Source organism: Balaenoptera acutorostrata, chromosome 3, assembly GCF_949987535.1.
Source record: "Balaenoptera acutorostrata chromosome 3, mBalAcu1.1, whole genome shotgun sequence".
Taxonomy (NCBI): Eukaryota; Metazoa; Chordata; class Mammalia; order Artiodactyla; family Balaenopteridae; genus Balaenoptera; species Balaenoptera acutorostrata.
Window position 1 is genome coordinate 24,850,670 of NC_080066.1, and position 17,108 is coordinate 24,867,777.

General features: G+C 40.1%; 1 protein-coding gene across 6 annotated transcripts in view; it reads left to right on the plus strand.

Moving 5' to 3' along the window:
- SFMBT2 (Scm like with four mbt domains 2) overlaps window positions 1–17,108 on the plus strand; it is a 224,681-nt gene that overhangs the window by 154,776 nt on the left and 52,797 nt on the right. For all 6 annotated transcript variants that reach the window (XM_057544328.1, XM_007167433.2, XM_057544331.1 and 3 more), the window contains 2 exons: window positions 8,295–8,377; window positions 14,520–14,646. In XM_057544328.1, coding sequence (XP_057400311.1) covers window positions 8,295–8,377; window positions 14,520–14,646 — 210 coding nt within the window. The remainder of the gene's footprint in view (window positions 1–8,294; window positions 8,378–14,519; window positions 14,647–17,108) is intronic.

The window sequence follows — 17,108 nt, forward strand, 5'->3', positions numbered from 1 at the left end:
TGATAGACATTTAAGCTATTTCCAGTTTTCCCTGTTGCAGATCTACAAATGTAGATCTTTGCACATGTACCCAAGTGTGAGAGATCCTCTGGGGCTATACCTACCTGGAGTTGCTGGAATTCCCCGGATGTTACCCCATGCTCTCCTGTGCTGTACAAGTTTACGTTTCCACCAGTAGCATCTGAGAGTTCCCAGTTTACATTGTCCACCCTGTTAGGTGATCATTCTTAAGCTTGAACGTTGCCATTCTGGTGGCGGGGAAATGGGCTCCTTGTGTGAGTGGCGTGTTCCTGATCACTAATTAGTGATCTGCTAATCTGCTTGTTGGCAACTTGTGTTCCTTTTGAATTGTCAATTATATTTTTGCCCTTTTTTCTTCTGATGATGGAAGTCTTTTTATAGGCTAATATGAATTCTTTCTCAGCAGTGTGTTTCACTAGTCTGTGGCCAGTTTCTTCACCTTTAAATGGTGTTTTATATTATATTAAAGTATTAAATTATAATGTAGTCAGATATCCATCTTTTCTGTTCTGATTTGTTTAAAAGTCATTAGAAATCTTTCCTACTGATGTTCTTCTGTGTATTTTTTTTAAGTCTTGCAGTTTGGTTTCCATATTTCCATATATGGCTCTTTAACCTACTTGGAATTAAGTTTTGCATGGCATGAGGAGAGAAAAAAGTTTTGCTTACTTTTTTTTTTTTTTTTGCTTGAATTGAATTGGATTTTCAAATTTGCTAATTGTCTCAGCATCATTTATTGAATAATCTTCTGTTTCCCCTCTGACTGGTAATGCCACCACTGGCGTATAGCATGTTCCTTTATGGTTGTGAACTGTATCCTATTCTTAGTTATTCTGCTTCATTGGTCTGTTTGTCCATCCCTGTACAAATACCTCAGTTTTTAAAATTGATTTTACTTTATAATATGTCTTGATATCAGGTGAATGCCTCTGCTTTCTCCCTTTTCAAAATTGACTAGTTATTTTTGGCAGGTTATTCTTGTACGTGAATTTTAGAATCAACTTAAAAGGCTCCATGAAGAACCCCACTGGATTTTAATTGGCATTGCATTTATAGATTAATTTAAAAAATTAGCATTTTATTTTATTATCTTTCTATAACTTGAAATCTTTTCCTAGAATTTTTTGCTAGAATTTTTTCCTGGGTACATTGTCCTTTAGCTTACTGTTATGAATTAGATTTTTACACTTTTTTAGAATTTATTCTTTTTTATTGGCTGTAAACAATCTAATAGAATACTACTGATTTTTGTGTATTTATTTCATATCTAGTCACCTTCCTAAGCAGTGTGTCTCAGGAACAGTTGGTAGAAGATACGGTTTAGCTGATTCTTGAAGGTTTGGTGAAAGTAGCTTGTAAAACCGTCTGGAGCTGGTTCTCCTTTAGTTTGTATTTTATGGAGTATGAATTTATTTCCTTCAAAGGTTATATATTTAGTCATGGCTACCACTTCTGCTTGAGACAGTTTTGGTAATGTATGTATATGTATAGAAGTGTCTGTTTTAGCTGTGTTTCCAAATTTCATGTCAGATCATTCTGTTAGGTCAAACTTTCATTGAATTGTTCAAATATTATATGTTCTCACTATATTTTTGTTCTATAATTTTCTAAAAGGTGCATTAAAATATTCTGAGATTGAGGGTTTGTCAGCTTCACGTGTGTGTGTGTGTGTGTGTGTGTGTATGTGTCTGAAGCTGTGTTAGGGCATTCAGGGTGAGGATGGTTAGAACTTCCTGGTGATGACCCGCTTTATCCCTAGTGAAGCGTTTTGCTCTAAAGTCCGTTTTGTCTGACTCTCACGTTCATTTGTTTCCTTACGTGGTTTGTGATTTTTCATTGTGAGCTAATTTTCAGTGATGATTGTTATTTCTGCGGGAGTTCCAAAATCTTTAGACTGAAAGATTCGTTTCTTCGATTTGCTTTTGCGTTAGTGTCTGGCCAGTGTTTTAGGGTTTTTGCAAGTCCTAGAGTATTTATCACTTTATCTTCCTACTAGAAAGTGAGGGTTTTACAAATCTTTTTATTCACTTTCCTTTCCCCAGCACATAAAACAATGCCTGGTACACGTAGGTGTCCCTGATTATTTAAGGAACTAATGGGTGAATCTTACATTAATTTCTCAGCCTGTACCATACAGAATTGTAAACTTGGACCTTACAGCCGTGTGTGCCACTGCCTTGGATGAGCAGGTGGTTCCTCTCTTTCTCCCCCTAAACAGAACCCTGGGCAGGTGGCAACTATGTCTGCTCCGCTGCTTCTCCCTCCAGGGATGGCGCTAAGATTGTCTGGTTCCTTTTTTGTTGACTGAGTCCAGGAGTTATAATAATCTCAGCTCCTGCTGCTTACCTTCCTTGAGTGCAGGGTTGTCTTCCATCCCTGGACTTTTGTAAGTAGCTTTTTATTATTATATTTCATCTGGCATCTAAGAGGGGACTGTTGATCAGCCCACCTTGTTACTGGACTTGGATGTATGTTCTCATTTCTGGCTTTGTGATTCATTCTCGAGCAAAAAGCACTTTGGATTGAATATTTGGGGGACTAAAACTCTGGGTGTTTTTTTTTAATATCTGGAAACATTTCTGATTGTTGAAAACTAAGCCTCCCTCTTGTTCACTTATCCCTGAATTTACTTCGTTCTTCAGGACCCTTAAGATGGTTTTGCCATTGACAGTTGGCCTTTATGATGTTAGATTCCATCCTGGGGACATATCTACATCTCCTAATACTGTTTATGATTCAGAATAACATTTTGAGCCTGCCCTCAGATGGAGGAATGTACATGTCACGCCGTGACCATACGTGCATTAAATACTTCTCAACATTTATTTTTATTCTAAAAGATGAGGAGGTTGGAATGGCTGGTGTTTATACTTACTTGACTTATTTGTTTCCCTCCCCTGTCTTTCCTTGTTTTTCTTTTTTTTCTGCACTGTTCCATGAATGTAAAAACAGAATAATTCGATTGGAAAATGAATGTGTAAATTTTCAAGATCTCCATCAGGGAGGTCTTGAAAATGAACATCAGCTGAGAATGTGGAGGGTGCTGGTGGATTCCAAAGGGGTAGGGTAGCTCTTTAAAAAATAACATGGACAGAAGGAAATGCTTTAATCAATTACTAGGGTTTTTATCTTGCTCCCTATAAGCAAACTCATGAAACCAATGACGAGGTTGTTGAGAACACTTGCTCAGGAATAGACCTAGCACTCCTGCACCTGAGGACTGTGTGATCCTGCTGCCTCACCTGTGCAGGGGGCCCCTCCATCCTACTTCTCACTCGGCGTGGCTGTGAGGCTCACTCAAGGAGATGCTGTCATGGGCTAAGCCTGAGTAAGTGTTCGAGGGACTCAGTGAAAGCCTCGGGCTTGGGAGAGAGATCACCATTCAGTAAGGAGAGCAGTGCCCTGGAAAAGTGCCCAGTAGGGCTGCTCTCACGAGTCATGAGATTTTCTGAGAAAGGGTTAAGAACCTGCTCTTACTATAACGTGGTTTCTGTCGTGTTGTCTCTCATTCCTGTATCTCTGTCCTGCTATTTGCTGATCTTTGAAGATGATTGTGTCATACTTCCTTTCAAAGAGACGTTGAACTAGAAGCTAAAGAAGCTTCCTATGAACCCCAGGTGCTCCAGCACCTCAAGGATGTGGACGTTCTCTGAGTTGCAGAAGATCTCCGTGATCTTCCATCATGAGGGGTGGCTTTCTTCAGGGCTTTCTTTCCTCATTCTCCACGTCTCCCTCCATCCTTGCCTTTACCCACTGCGTCACTCTTACCATGCCTTGTGCCTGTCACTCTTTCATCCTCGTCTTACCAGCAACTAAGCAGAGTCCAGCAAGCTGGAGACTTACAGTGAATTGTTATGAAATGGATGCATTTCTTTGCTTTAGAAAGTGTTACCGCTTTATAGGACTTAAGGGTATATTTCTAAACACTTTTTTTTAAACTGCAGATTTAATATGCATGCATTCTTTAAAATTCTGATAAAAAGTAGAAAAGTTTCCTATCCTGAAAAAATAACTTTTGGTGTATATTCTTTCGGATTTCTGTTTCCTTGAATATGTAACTTTGTATTTCTATGTAATTATTTTAGACAGCCTTTACAGTGGTGGATTTGTATCATTGTTTTTCATTTTGTCATTCAGGTAGATGTCAAACATGATATTCTTTTGCTATTTTTATTTTTTATTAAGATTGTACTTTCTTTTCATATCCACCTAGCACAGAACAGGACCTTTTACTCTGGTGGTCTCTTTTTTTTTTGAGAGAGAGAAATCTTTTTTAAAGCCCTGCCCTTCCCTCCATCCCAAGTCACTGGCAAGGGGTGTGAGACTGCCGTGATTGCCTCAGGGTGGTTGTCAGGATTCACTTCCTGGTGCTGAGGAGAGACCTAACTTCCTCTAGGAACTGGATACAGTCAGGATTCTGTTAGCAAAGGAGAAGCAGGAGGTTGGCTGAGGGGAGGTCGTCATGCTGTATTCCTGGATTGGTTGACCAGTGCTTTGATTATCTTTTAAGATAGAGTGAAGATGCTACGCTTTCAAAATTTTTGTATTATTGAAATAATTCATGAACATTAGTGAAAACTTGGAAAATACAAGGAGGTAGAAGAAAAAGGTATCCAGGAGTCCCACCACACAGATAATTATTTTGATATTTCCTTGTAAGTTTTTCTTACATTTCCTCAGGTCTTTTCTTTTGCATATTTTAATGTCAGTTTGATAATTCTGTGTATGCTTGTAGCGGTCTTTTCATCTAAACTTACAGTAATCATTTTTTCATGATTTTTTTTAGTAAACTAGGTGCAATTTTCATGCCTGCATGCCTTTCCATGGACTTGGCTAAGTTTCACATTATTTTCTACTTTTGGATATAAAGACTTTTTAAAATCAGAATTATCAGTAATAATGCCATTGTATCTTAATGTATCACGTTTTATCAGTTTTGGGGGTTGTTTTTATGGGTTACATTTCCAGAAGTGAAATTGCTGTGTCAAAGTTCATGGACGTTTTTACTGCCAAATTGTTTTACAGAAGAATTGTCCACTTGCACTGCCAATAGTAATGTTTGCAAGTGGAGCTGTTTTATGTCAATTAATTTGTATCATAAGGAAAAATGGGTCATTGACCTGTTTCCTTTTGGACCTGTAATAGTTGGAACTTCATGCAGAATAAACACTAATTAAAGCTTAAATAACCCTAGTGTTGGAAGTTCAACAGTCTGATGGCAGCTTGTTGCAAATTTTAATAGCCCAAGGGGTTTTGATTTCCTTTTATTTTCTTTTCCCCTCTGGTGTTTTCCTCCCTCCTGGGTTTAAAACATGCTTTCCTGGCTGTGGTTAAGCCTTAGTACTTCTTGTTCTGTCTTTGTTGATTAATGAGCATAATTGACCCCTGTTGTCTCTATTATACAAGCCACAGCAATTTGTTTTTATGTAACAGTTATTTTCTGAGCTGTCACAAAAATGCCTTACAAAGCGAGCTCATTATCAGCCTGAAGGAGAAGAATTTTAAGTGATGAAGTGAATAAAGGTCCCTAAGAGAACGAGAAGGCGGAGAAGTTGAAGCTGTTCAAATATTCAAGGAAAGGAGAGAGTTCTGGGGACAGAATAATGGCTTGTTGCTTAGGTACCCAGCAAGACTTGGATATATCCTGAAATTATTAGATTAAAAGTGGCTCCCCATAGAGAATCTTGGAGACTGGATGTAGAAAGATTGAATATAGGTCCAAGAAACCGTGAGCCTGGCATTTATGGAGTGGGTTGAAAATCCATTGGAAGTTGGTGGTTATGAACGTGATAGAAAATCCAGCTAAATGTCTATCTGTATAGGTAGAGGTGACCCCTAAGTTGGAAAGTTGTATCTGAACAGATACTGACTATACAGAATACCTAAATTTGACGTTATTTCAGAAAAAGGTTTGCTGTTCATTCGTATGGGTTTTTTCCTGTTTCTCCCCTTCCCCCATGATCTTGATAAGATTTTCCTTTGCTCACAAACTAACTCAGGAAGTAGCAGAGGTCCAGGGAAGAGATATGTAACAGAACGGGGTCTTGACTTTAACAAAGCCAGTTAGCCGTGGGCCTGAACAACCAGGGTCCTTCTGTTGCAGGATTCAGCTTGTTTCCAGCTGTTCACTTGAGAGCTCTTCTAGGGAATGTCTTGTTATATATCCTCTCTTCATCCAACCTGTCACACTTTTCCCCTAGGAGAAGAGAAGGGAATTAACCGCAGAGGGAAGGGAAATAATCCTAAGTAGTGATAGTAATTAGTAATAGTGGCTCTGAATCATGAAATGCAGCAGCTTGAGGAGAGTTTGAAGCTCTTTTCTTTTCTTTTGCGGATTAGTAGATAGGGAAAGCCAGGGACAGAAGACTTAATTTATTTCGACCTTGGTTCATCCAAGTCCTGGTAGAACTGGGTCCTTCACCTAGTTCTCCTTTTGGGTCCAGTACTTTTCATACAGTGAGGTGACTTCTCACCAGTTTGAGGTGTCTTTCGGTGAATTCTTCTGTTCTTATATATTAACGCAAGGATTTGCTCCAAAACAGTTACAGAGAAAGTACTCGAAGTGGACGATGACATTAATTGTAAAGAAACTCGCAGTGCCTTGTTTAAGACACATTTTGCTTTGTTTGCAAATGTTCAGGAGAAAGTTGGTTTGGTTGCTTCCAGAAACCTCTGGTGCCAGAGCCCTCTGGCTGGAGGGACAGCTCTGGATAGAAGGTCTGGGGGGAAGGGAATGTGGAAGAATGTGCAGAACCTCTTCAAAGCCAGCTAGAAAGATTACACAGCATCTCAGGACTCTGAGACGTCTTATCTCCTCGTTGGAAAGTAGTGAGGAGCTTTCACTCTTTACAGGGACGTCTCAGGAGCAAGTTGGGGGGGGTGTGCTCTGTCACTGATGGTCGGCAGGGGAGGGGGGAGGGGGAGGGTCAGTCCCTGGGCCAGGAAGACAACTGCCTTCTTGGTTAACCTCCACCCCCATCTTTTAAAGAATTGAGTAAATTGAGCTTACTTAATGAAAAGGATACTATTTTGTACAAGTGGAGGTAGGAAGCAAACAGTATCTTGAACTTCTTCAATATGGAATTTCTATAGTCTTTCTGCAAGTGTGGATTTAGTAACAGAATTCCCCATGTTAAGTGAATTTGCAGGTGTAGAATTTATGATGATACAGGGCAAAGAAATCAGGGGCTTGGCTTAAAAATATACTTAAGAAATCCCTTATAGATTTATTTTACATACACTTAAACCAGTGAAGAGAGAACTGTAAGTGATGATTATAGGGACATTTTGCACAGTTTCAGGTAATCTGGACTGGTACCGTATTTTTTGGTTCCATTCCCTTCCTTTGTTCACAGAAAATGCAAATGACACATTAAGAGGTATTTTCCTACCTAGGTTCAGCCATACACTCAACTCCTTTCTTGTTTTATGTTTTAAACTTCTCCCATGTCTTGTTTTGGCGGTCACGATAGATCGATATATATTGTATAATTATGTACCTCTTCCCCCACCCCCAAATGAAATGAATAAAGAAAGAAAGAAAAAAACCACGTTGAAGTTAGTACATATGAATAGTTGGTTCTCAAACTCCCCCAATATCTCAAATGTGCCCCCAAAACTTCATCCAGAGAGGCCCACCTTCCCCAGTTCTCATTTTCCATCCTCCTCCGTGATTCAATTCTAAGGCAAGGTTTATTCCTCCCTGACTTCCATATCTTTGGAGGATTTCCCACTAGAATCTCAACTCCTTTTTTGCCATTTGTCTTACCTTCTGTTACTCTTTAAAAAGTATTCTCCTCTAGTGTTGTTTTCCAATAAAATCTCACGGTTTCCACGAAGATGTCAAGATGTAAGTTCACGTGAACTCAGAATTGATAGGAAGGCACATGTTGTTGTGTATTTCTGCCAAATGCCTTGTGCAGGTGTGCTCTGTGGGATGCTCTGTCTCATCTGTTCTCCCCTGGAGCAAATCTATGCCCCGGCATGCACTGACGGGGGTAAATTCCCCCCTTCTTCACCTGGTTTCAAGCACCGAATTATGATAATGATGGTACACCCTACCTATATTTAGTACTTTACACTGTCCACAATATTTCATTGAACCCTCATAAAATCCGATATGTTGTCACACATGAGAAAGGGCTTCACCTTTTGGGGAGGGGGCCTATACTTGCCGCCCTTATTACTTTAAGTTCCTGACACACCCTGGCGCTGTTCACTGGTCTGAGATGCGGCTTGGTTAATGCGTTTTATCTGCATTTTCTCACGCACAGGTTACTCTGGCCAGGACTTCGACTGGGCAGATTATCACAAGCAGCATGGGACAGAAGAAGCGCCTCCCTTCTGCTTCAGAAACGTAAGGAGCCCGGTTCTTGCTACGCCTTTTCTCATAAATGTTGTCCACCTTGAGTTGTGTAAGTTGTAAAAGTTGCTTTTTATTTATTGAATAAGATGAGGTTAGAGTGCTACCCTGTACCATGGGATCCTAAACCTTTCGCCAGTTTTGAAAAGTCCTGCTTTCCGTTTTTGTGTCAATTAGGGCGACGCTGGGCTGTAGTGACAGATTGACTACTAAACATGTCGTAAGTTTCTCTCTCACCTATGGACGGTCCAGGTTGTTCCTGATTAGCAGGTGGTTCTTCTCCTTGCGCTGAGCCTTGGTCTAGGTCTGTACTCGGCTTCGTCATCTGAATCTAGTGAGCAGATAGGAAAAGAGAACCAGGAGAAGATAACCCTAGTTCTAGACACTGTAGCTTGATACTGACACATATTACATCTTACTTCTGTCGCCTTCTGTCGTTGGGAACTAGTCACTCGGCTGCACCACGCCATGAGTGAGAATAGGCAGTGTGCCCTGGCTGGGCTGTTCCCCCACCTTGAGCCTGTACACTGGCAGGGGGAGGACAGAGTTTGGTGGACAGACAGCCAGCAGGGCCACCATTAGCTGTGCACTTGCTCTGGAGTGTGATATTGATAAGTTCATTGAATGGGCGATTCTCTGCTCCTGAGGTATATTCTTAAAATATGTTCCTAAATTTTTTATTGGATTAAAGTAATAAGATACTAACCCAACAGTTTTCTGCTGTGCTTACTTTAAGCCACCTCCTTCTTCAAATACAGCTTATCGGCACAGAGACAGATAAAATAACTCCGTGTGCGTGTGTGTGTGTGTGTGTGTTCAAACATGTGTGTACTTGCTTATTTATAGGAGTTTGTTGTATAAAATAGTTTACAAATTATTCATGTAAACTTTATCAACCGTAGGAACTAAAAAGGGATGTGAATTAACACCTTCGTTTTGAGAGTGAGGCAGAGATGTATAGCCTCGTATGTTTAACATGCACTTAGTTATGAGAGTTAATTTTTTATGCTAAGAAAAAAGATGCAGTCCTCCGGTTGGAGACCCCAGATACTACAGTGCAATGTGCTCCCACACCAAAGAATTGTGTTCTGGGCACGTGCGCCTAGAGCTGCTGATTCATTGCTGCCCCACCGATAATTTTTACTCCAGGGATTCAGTTGGCAACGCTTTCTGATGGGAAGAGCTGGCTTAATAGAGAGAAGCTCAACACTGAGCATAAATCATAATCAGATTTTGGAGAATTAAGTAGGTTGATGACGAGGTCAGCTTGTGCTCATAAATACGGAAACACGTCAGTGGCAGGGTTGGAAATCAGGGCTCCTTACATGATTGAATGAACTCTTCTACTGGATGACATTGCCTTTCACAAAGGTAGCTTTTCTGAAGCGTTGAAAGAGCTGTATGAAGGGTGTGAGGTGGTGTGGAGACAGCTGTGCGACCTGCCACCATGGGAACAGCAGCTGGTTAGCTCTTAAGGCATTTTAAGTCCACTGGAGTCTTACTACACTTCGAACCGCGTTGACATCACTTGTCATGGAATCTGCTGGCCTCATTGCCTTTTATTTGCGATTGTGGAAACTCTTCATTGCATCCTCAAACCCCTTTGAGGTTGTGCTTTCTTCCAGACGGGAGATCGGCCTTCCCTAACTCTTTAGCCTTGGGAAGAAACTCCTCACATCTCCCCCTTGTTCTGGATTTAGGGAGTTATTTCTTCTGTGACAATGTGGTTCCCCCAAGGTGTCTTTTTATCTGTTCTCTGCTCCCATCAGCCAGCCGTTGTCCAAATGGATCTTTATAGTGGAGCCAGGAGCCGTATCCCCAGGTGGCCTCTGAGCTTTCACGATTCAGCTACCAAGATGAAATCTGTATTAATGAAAATGCTGGCGTATTCATTAGGAATGCACTTGTTACAAAGATGCCCCCCTTTGTTTCTTGCTGTCCGTTTATTTAATCGACAGGATTGTTATCTGCCTGGTGGCACGTGCATTGCATTACTGGTACTTTGCTGGATGATGTTAACAGGCTACAAGTGCTCTTTAATGGAATGCTTATCATGAATTCATTTTTTAATCACATGTCTCGTGTGTACCAGAGGAGGGGTAGTGTGGAAGTGGATGCATGGAAGATGTTTCCCTGGGGATGTTTAACAATCCGAGGCGGTTCTGAGATGGATTGACACAGGCAAATGCTTAGTAAAATAAACTCAAAGGTAACAGTTTTGCTATTGATCCTTTATAAATTATCCTCGGGCAGTGAGTTGAAATGAAAATAGGTTACATGGTTGTAGATTTCCCTCATTAAGTAGGATAAAATGCATTTTAACTTACTTAGAGGCTTTTCAGGCAGTGTATCGAGTCATGTCATCAAAAAGAAACTCAATACCCAATATGCATGAATGAGGCCAGAGGACTTGCAGAAAAACAGCCAACCTAGAATTCCTTTGATTTCGCTTTCTGAAGAAACATAAAGGAAAGGAGCATATTGGTTTCTCAACATACATTGGATAATTTTGTTCTGGTAACATAAAAATATAATTGCATTTTCAACTTAACTTCTATAAAAAGACATGGAAATGTGAATTACCTTGGTTTCTTTCCATGAGTCATATAAAGATGTAATCTCTCTTACAGGAACCTGTTTATCTCAGTTTATGTATTTCAAAGTAGATACATTTATATAGTATTGCAATGTCTGATAAAAAAATTTATAGTAGTGGGTAATTTTGGAAAGTTTCATATTTATTTTTAAAGTGTTAGGAGGGAGTTTTGCTTCTAGTATTGGCTGAGTAAGCTCATACTGAATTGATCCCCCTGCAGATAACAGCTATAAATTCTGGGCAGAATACCAAAACTAGTACCTGAGAGACATGGAAAATGAACAAAAGCAGAAGGATTCTAGAGGGGAACAGATGCTTGGAAGAAAGTAGTAGCAGGAGTGGTCACCCATTTTTCATAGACTTTTGGCTTAAGATCAGCCACAGTTGACAACATAGGGAATAATGAAAACAGTGATATAAAATTCAAGGTCTTTCTGGCCTGATGAACCAGATAACAGAATTTGGGCAACCACAGCTACTGGAAAGTGAGGGAAGACTCAGACAGGGAAGAGGCAGGAGGGGAGACCACAAATCCAGTGTATAAACTCTGCCTAAATCTTTAAGCAATCCCTGAACCATGTATGTGCCAGGAAAACTCCAAGAAGCCTTGCTCAGGATGAAAGAACTGAACTGAGATTTGAGCTGCTTCTCAAGAGACAGAGTGTGTAGTTTGAGTCCAGCCAAGTTAATTGCTTGCTAAAACAGAAAAATCAACACTCTTGGGAGGAATATAACACAATCCAGAGTCTCTGTGATATATATTTAAAACATCCAGGTTTCAGTCCAGAGTTGCTCAATGCATGAAGAAATAGGAAAATCAGACTCACTCTCAGTAGAAAAGATAAATCAACACAGACTAAATCCAGCATGACCCAGATGTTGAAATTAGCAGACAAGTATTTTAAAGCCCCTATTACAACTAAGCTCCGTGGTGTAAATCAGTGGTTCTCAAAGTGTAGTCTTTGCACCAGCAGCTTCAGCATCTCCTGGGAACTTGTTGGAAATACAGGTTTGCTGACCTCACCTCAGATCAACTGAATCACAAACTTTGGGGTGAGACTTAGCAGGCTGTGTGTTTAAAAAGCTCTCTAGATAATTCTGATACACTCTAAAGTTTCGAACCATTGATGTAAAGGAAAATATTCTTGTAATGAATAAAAAGATAGGAAGTGCCAGAACAGAAGTAGAGAGCATAAAAAAGAGAAATTTTAGAACTAAAAAATACAATATCCAAGATAAGCAAATTCATTGGAAGGGCTTAATAGCAGAATAGAGATGACAGAGCAAAGAGTTCATGACCTTGAAAATAGAAATTATCCTATCTGAAGAACAGAGAGGAAAACAATGATTGGAAGGAAGGGAGGGAAAGATGAATAGAATCCCGGGGATCTGAGCAACCATGTCATGTGTACTTGGTGACTCAGAAGATGTGGCCACAGAGATTGTGGAAGAAAAAAAATAGATGAAGAAACAATGACTCCAAATTTACCACAGTAGCTGAAAGACCTAAATTAATGGGTTCAGGAAGCTCAGTGAATAAGCAACAAAAATACAAAGAAACACAACCTAGTCAAATTGCTGATAACCAAACATAAAGAAGAAAATCTTCAAAGCATCAAGAGAAAAATGATACATTCCTTATACAGGAACAGCAATTTAAATAACAACAAACGTATCATCAGAAACAATGGAGACTAAGAGATGGTGAATTAATGTCTTTAGAATGCTAAAAGAAGAAAGCTGTAATTCTGTATCCAGCGAAAATATACTTCTGGGTTGAAGATAAAAAGACATTTCATCCAAGAAGATTGTACAAGTGACAGACACGTGAAAAAGTGCTGAACCTCATTGGTTACAGAGAAAATGAAAGTTAAAAGCACAATGGGATACCACTAGACCTACCTATTAGAAAGGCTAAAATTTGAAAAACTGGTAATACCACATGCTGGTGAGGATGTTTAGCAACTGAAACTCCATACACTGCTGGTGGGAGTGCAAAATGGCATATTGGAAAATAATTTGTCAGTTTCTTAGAAATGTGCATTTACCATATGGTCCAGCAATCCTTCCGTTTCTAGAGAACTTAGTGTTAGAGGCTGAATTTTGTCCCCCCAAAATTCATGTGTTATGGCCCTAATTCTCAGTATCTCAAAATGTGACTGTACTTAGAGTGTTTAGAGAAGTAATTAAGGTAAAATGAGGTCACATGGGTAGGCCTTTCTCCAATATGACTGGTGTCCCTATAAGAAAAGGAGATTAGGACATAGGCCACATACATGGAGGAAAGACCATGTAAAGACACAGGGAGAAGATGGCCGTCTTCAAGCCAAGGAGAGAGGCCTCAGAAGAAATTAACCCTGCTCACAGCTTGATCTTGGATTTGCAGCCTCCAGAACCATGAGACAATACATTTCTGTTTAAGTCACCCGGCCCATGGTATTGGCTGTGGCAGCCTGAGCAGCTTAATGTACTTATGCTTACACAACAAGTTGGCTTTGAATGTCCATAGTGGCTTTATTCACAATTACCAAAACCTGGAAACAACTCAGCTGTCCTTCAGCTGGTAAATGGATAGATAAATCATGGTGCATCTGTAGAAACTACTCAGCAGTAAAGTAGAATGAGGTACCCATCCGTGTGATAGCCTGACTCTCAGATGCACTTAGCTTAGTGAAAAAAGCCAGACTGACAACGCTAAGTAGGGTAGGATTCCGCTTAGATGGTATTATAGAAAAAGTGGAATTAACAGGAACAGAAAGCAGATCGGTGTTCCAGGAGTTGGGGGTCTGGGAGGGATTGATCACCAAAGGGCTGGTGCAAGGGCATTTTGGGGGTGACAGCACACTCTGTGTCTTGATGGTGGTTATGGCTGCATGATTGTGTACATTCATCTGACAGCCCTGCTTTCCTAGAACAGCACACCAAAAAGTGAATTTCCCTCTATGTGAATTTTTAAAAATGAATTTTAAAAATAAATAAAAATAAACAGAGAACAAAGGGAAAGTAGAGACCATTTCAGATAAAAGAAAACTGGGAATTCATCACCAGCAGACCTTGCACCAAAAGAAAAGCTAGAGGACAGACATCCTGCTGAAGGAGACGATCCCAGGTGGAGGTCGCCGTCTCCTTTCACCCTCAGATACGCCCGGGAGGACGTGAGTGAGGAGCACAGGGACGTGGGAGGAGTGATTGGTACCACAGTGATTCCGAGGTTGGAAGGACGCACATGGAACTGGGAAGCCAGAACGGACTCACCCTCGCGCTCATTCAGCAGATATTGTTAGGCACCTGCTGTGTGCCCAGCGTACTTCTCATTTCTGGGAAACAAGCGAAGGATGTGTGGTTCTTTCCTCATGGATGGTGGGGAAAGACTAAGCATGTGCACTCGCCTGTCTGTCTTATCAGTAAATCTGTGTGCGTGCATGTGCGCGTGTGCGTGCGCGTGTGTACATTTCTGCCATGCCAGCTGGCCACTCTCTTGCTGCGCATTATCTGGCTGTGGTCTCTGCTGGCTCAGTGTCAGTTCTGTTTCCCTTTCAGACATCATTCAGCCGGGGCTTCACACAGAACATGAAGCTTGAAGCTGTGAACCCCAGGAATCCGGGAGAACTCTGCGTGGCCTCTGTCACTGCTGTGAAGGGGAGGTTAATGTGGCTTCACCTGGAAGGTACTCACAATTCATGATCGTTCTGAATTCAGGGTCCACCTGGAGAGGGCAGGGTGCAGATGACTTCAGCACTGCTCAGAAGTGCCCCTTTTGCTTTCCTTTTATTTCAACTGTCTTAAATTATTCAGCGTTCTTAAATAAGTGAAACTAATCAGATATGAATTTGTTCAGAGGCTCTCATCTTAACTGATAATTTCATGAAATGAGACTCTGGTGCGATAATTATGTTTGGAGCACAGTGGTCTTTGTACATCTCTGATTATAAAAGCTAATGTCACAATTAAATTAATATGAGTCACTGAAACTTGGTATTTGAGGTCTTGGTTATTAAGAGGATAAAATTATATGTTTGCATTTTACTGTGAATCATACCCTTTACTTTGGTTTCTTTCGCAGATGTTTAATTTTTCCTTAAAGTAGTAACTGGACATGACTTTCTCCCCAAATATATAATAAGCAGAATTTAGGCTTGTTTGTTTAATGATGCTTAAACTGTTTTTCAGAGCTGCATTTTATTTCTAATCATCCAGATAATTCACAGAACCATGCGCTTTGTAAGCAGAACCTTGATCAGATTGTGGGCTTAGATAGGAGACTGTCTTTTTCAGATGTTATCTTTTCAATGAGGAAGAATTAAAATGAATTTGCTCTCTAAGGTTGTGTCATCTTTCTGTGATTTAAAATTCTTTGGGTGGGGCTTCCCTGGTGGCGCAGTGGTTGAGAATCTGCCTGCTAATGCAGGGGACACGGGTTCGAGCCCTGGCCTGGGAAGATCCCACATGCCGCAGAGCGGCTGGGCCCGTGAGCCACAACTGCTGAGCCTGCGCATCTGGAGCCTGTGCTCCGCAACGAGAGAGGCCCGCGCAGCGCGATGAAGAGTGGCCCCCGCTTGCCACAACTGGAGAAAGCCCTCGCACAGAAACGAAGACCCAACACAGCCAAAATCAATCAATCAATCAAACATACGCATCTGATTCAAGATCCTCATTAAAAAAAAAAAAAAAAAAAAAAAAAAAAAAAAAAAAAAAAAAAAAATTCTTTGGGTCTTTTGTTTGTTAGTTGTTTGATTGTTTTTCAGTTTCACAGCACTTGGTAGTTATTTCAAATGAAGATGGAAAAAGAATAAGATGCTGTAGATGACTAATGAAGTGATGTTAGCTTTCCTAGTCCAGATTTTAAATTTTATGACATGGTCAACCAGCATTGGAATAGAAAGTTTGGAAGGTCATAGAATTGGTGCCAGTATCTTTATCCTCTTTCGTCAGTAAACAAGTCTAAAAAAGCACTGAAGGTTCTTTGATAGGCCTACCGTCTAATAAATATTATAGTCCAAGAGATTGGGAGGGGCAGAGAACAGTGATTTTAGCTGAAAGTCCAGTGTGTTGTTAATTCCCAGAAAATAGTTTAAAAGATAACTATGGTTTAGGATTTCAAAATCAATCTGAAATAAAAGGAAATCCTCAAAAAGTTGGTAACTTAGTAGATTTTCGAGTAGAATGGCCTCGAGTTGGAATTAGCCAAAATGTAGACACAAGTGTCATGGTGATATTTCTGTAGCTACTGGAGTAGGACATGAACTTACTTTCATTACTGCATATAAAGTTGAATCAACTGCTCTTGGAAAAACAAGATCCCTTCGGTGATTTTGAATCCCTAAATTGAACTTGCTACCTAATACTGTGCTAAGCCTAATATTATGAGAGATTAGAATCTTGTTTGCATGATTAATTTGAAAACAAAAGTGGTAAAGTTCAAGGCCCATGTTTCATCACTCTTATTTAGCACATGACGGTTAAAATTCTTTGGCAGTCATAATTTATTTAGCAGTTTGTACTTCCAAAGTGCTTTGTAGCTGTTAATTACCTAACAGAGAGACAGTAAGAGTATCCTGATTTTTATGGATGGAGAAAGTAGCTAAGCCATTAACATGTGCCTGGGGTTCAGTTTCATTGCTCTTGACATCTTTGTTGCTTAATTCAACATACCCTACAACTTCCCAATTCTTAAAAAGAATAATGAGCAATGTCTAGGGTATATGTAACATTTTTGACAGCTTTGCTTTTTCTTTGGTTATAAACTTCTGGTTTTATAGCAGAGAAATAAATGTAAATCAGCTCATGTCAGCTCTTTTTCTTATTCTCCGGAGTGCTTTCATTGGGAGTAATGAAAATTAGTTAGCATTAGGAAGCAGGTTAGAAAATTGATTGTTCATTTTCCCAGACCTTACATATTAAAAAATTCAAAAAAAAAAAATCCGTTGAATATTGTTTACCTGATGCTATTGGTCAACATTATGCATTTGCCTCATCAGTTAAAGTTAAAATTCATTCAGTCTGCTGATCTTTCTTGAATTTGGGGTTTTTTGGGGAGTTTTGTTTTGATTTTTGGCCCTTCCTGGACATTGACCTTTTAAAGGGATGACAGCAAGCTTAATGGCATTTACTTCTCATTATCTCCAAGTT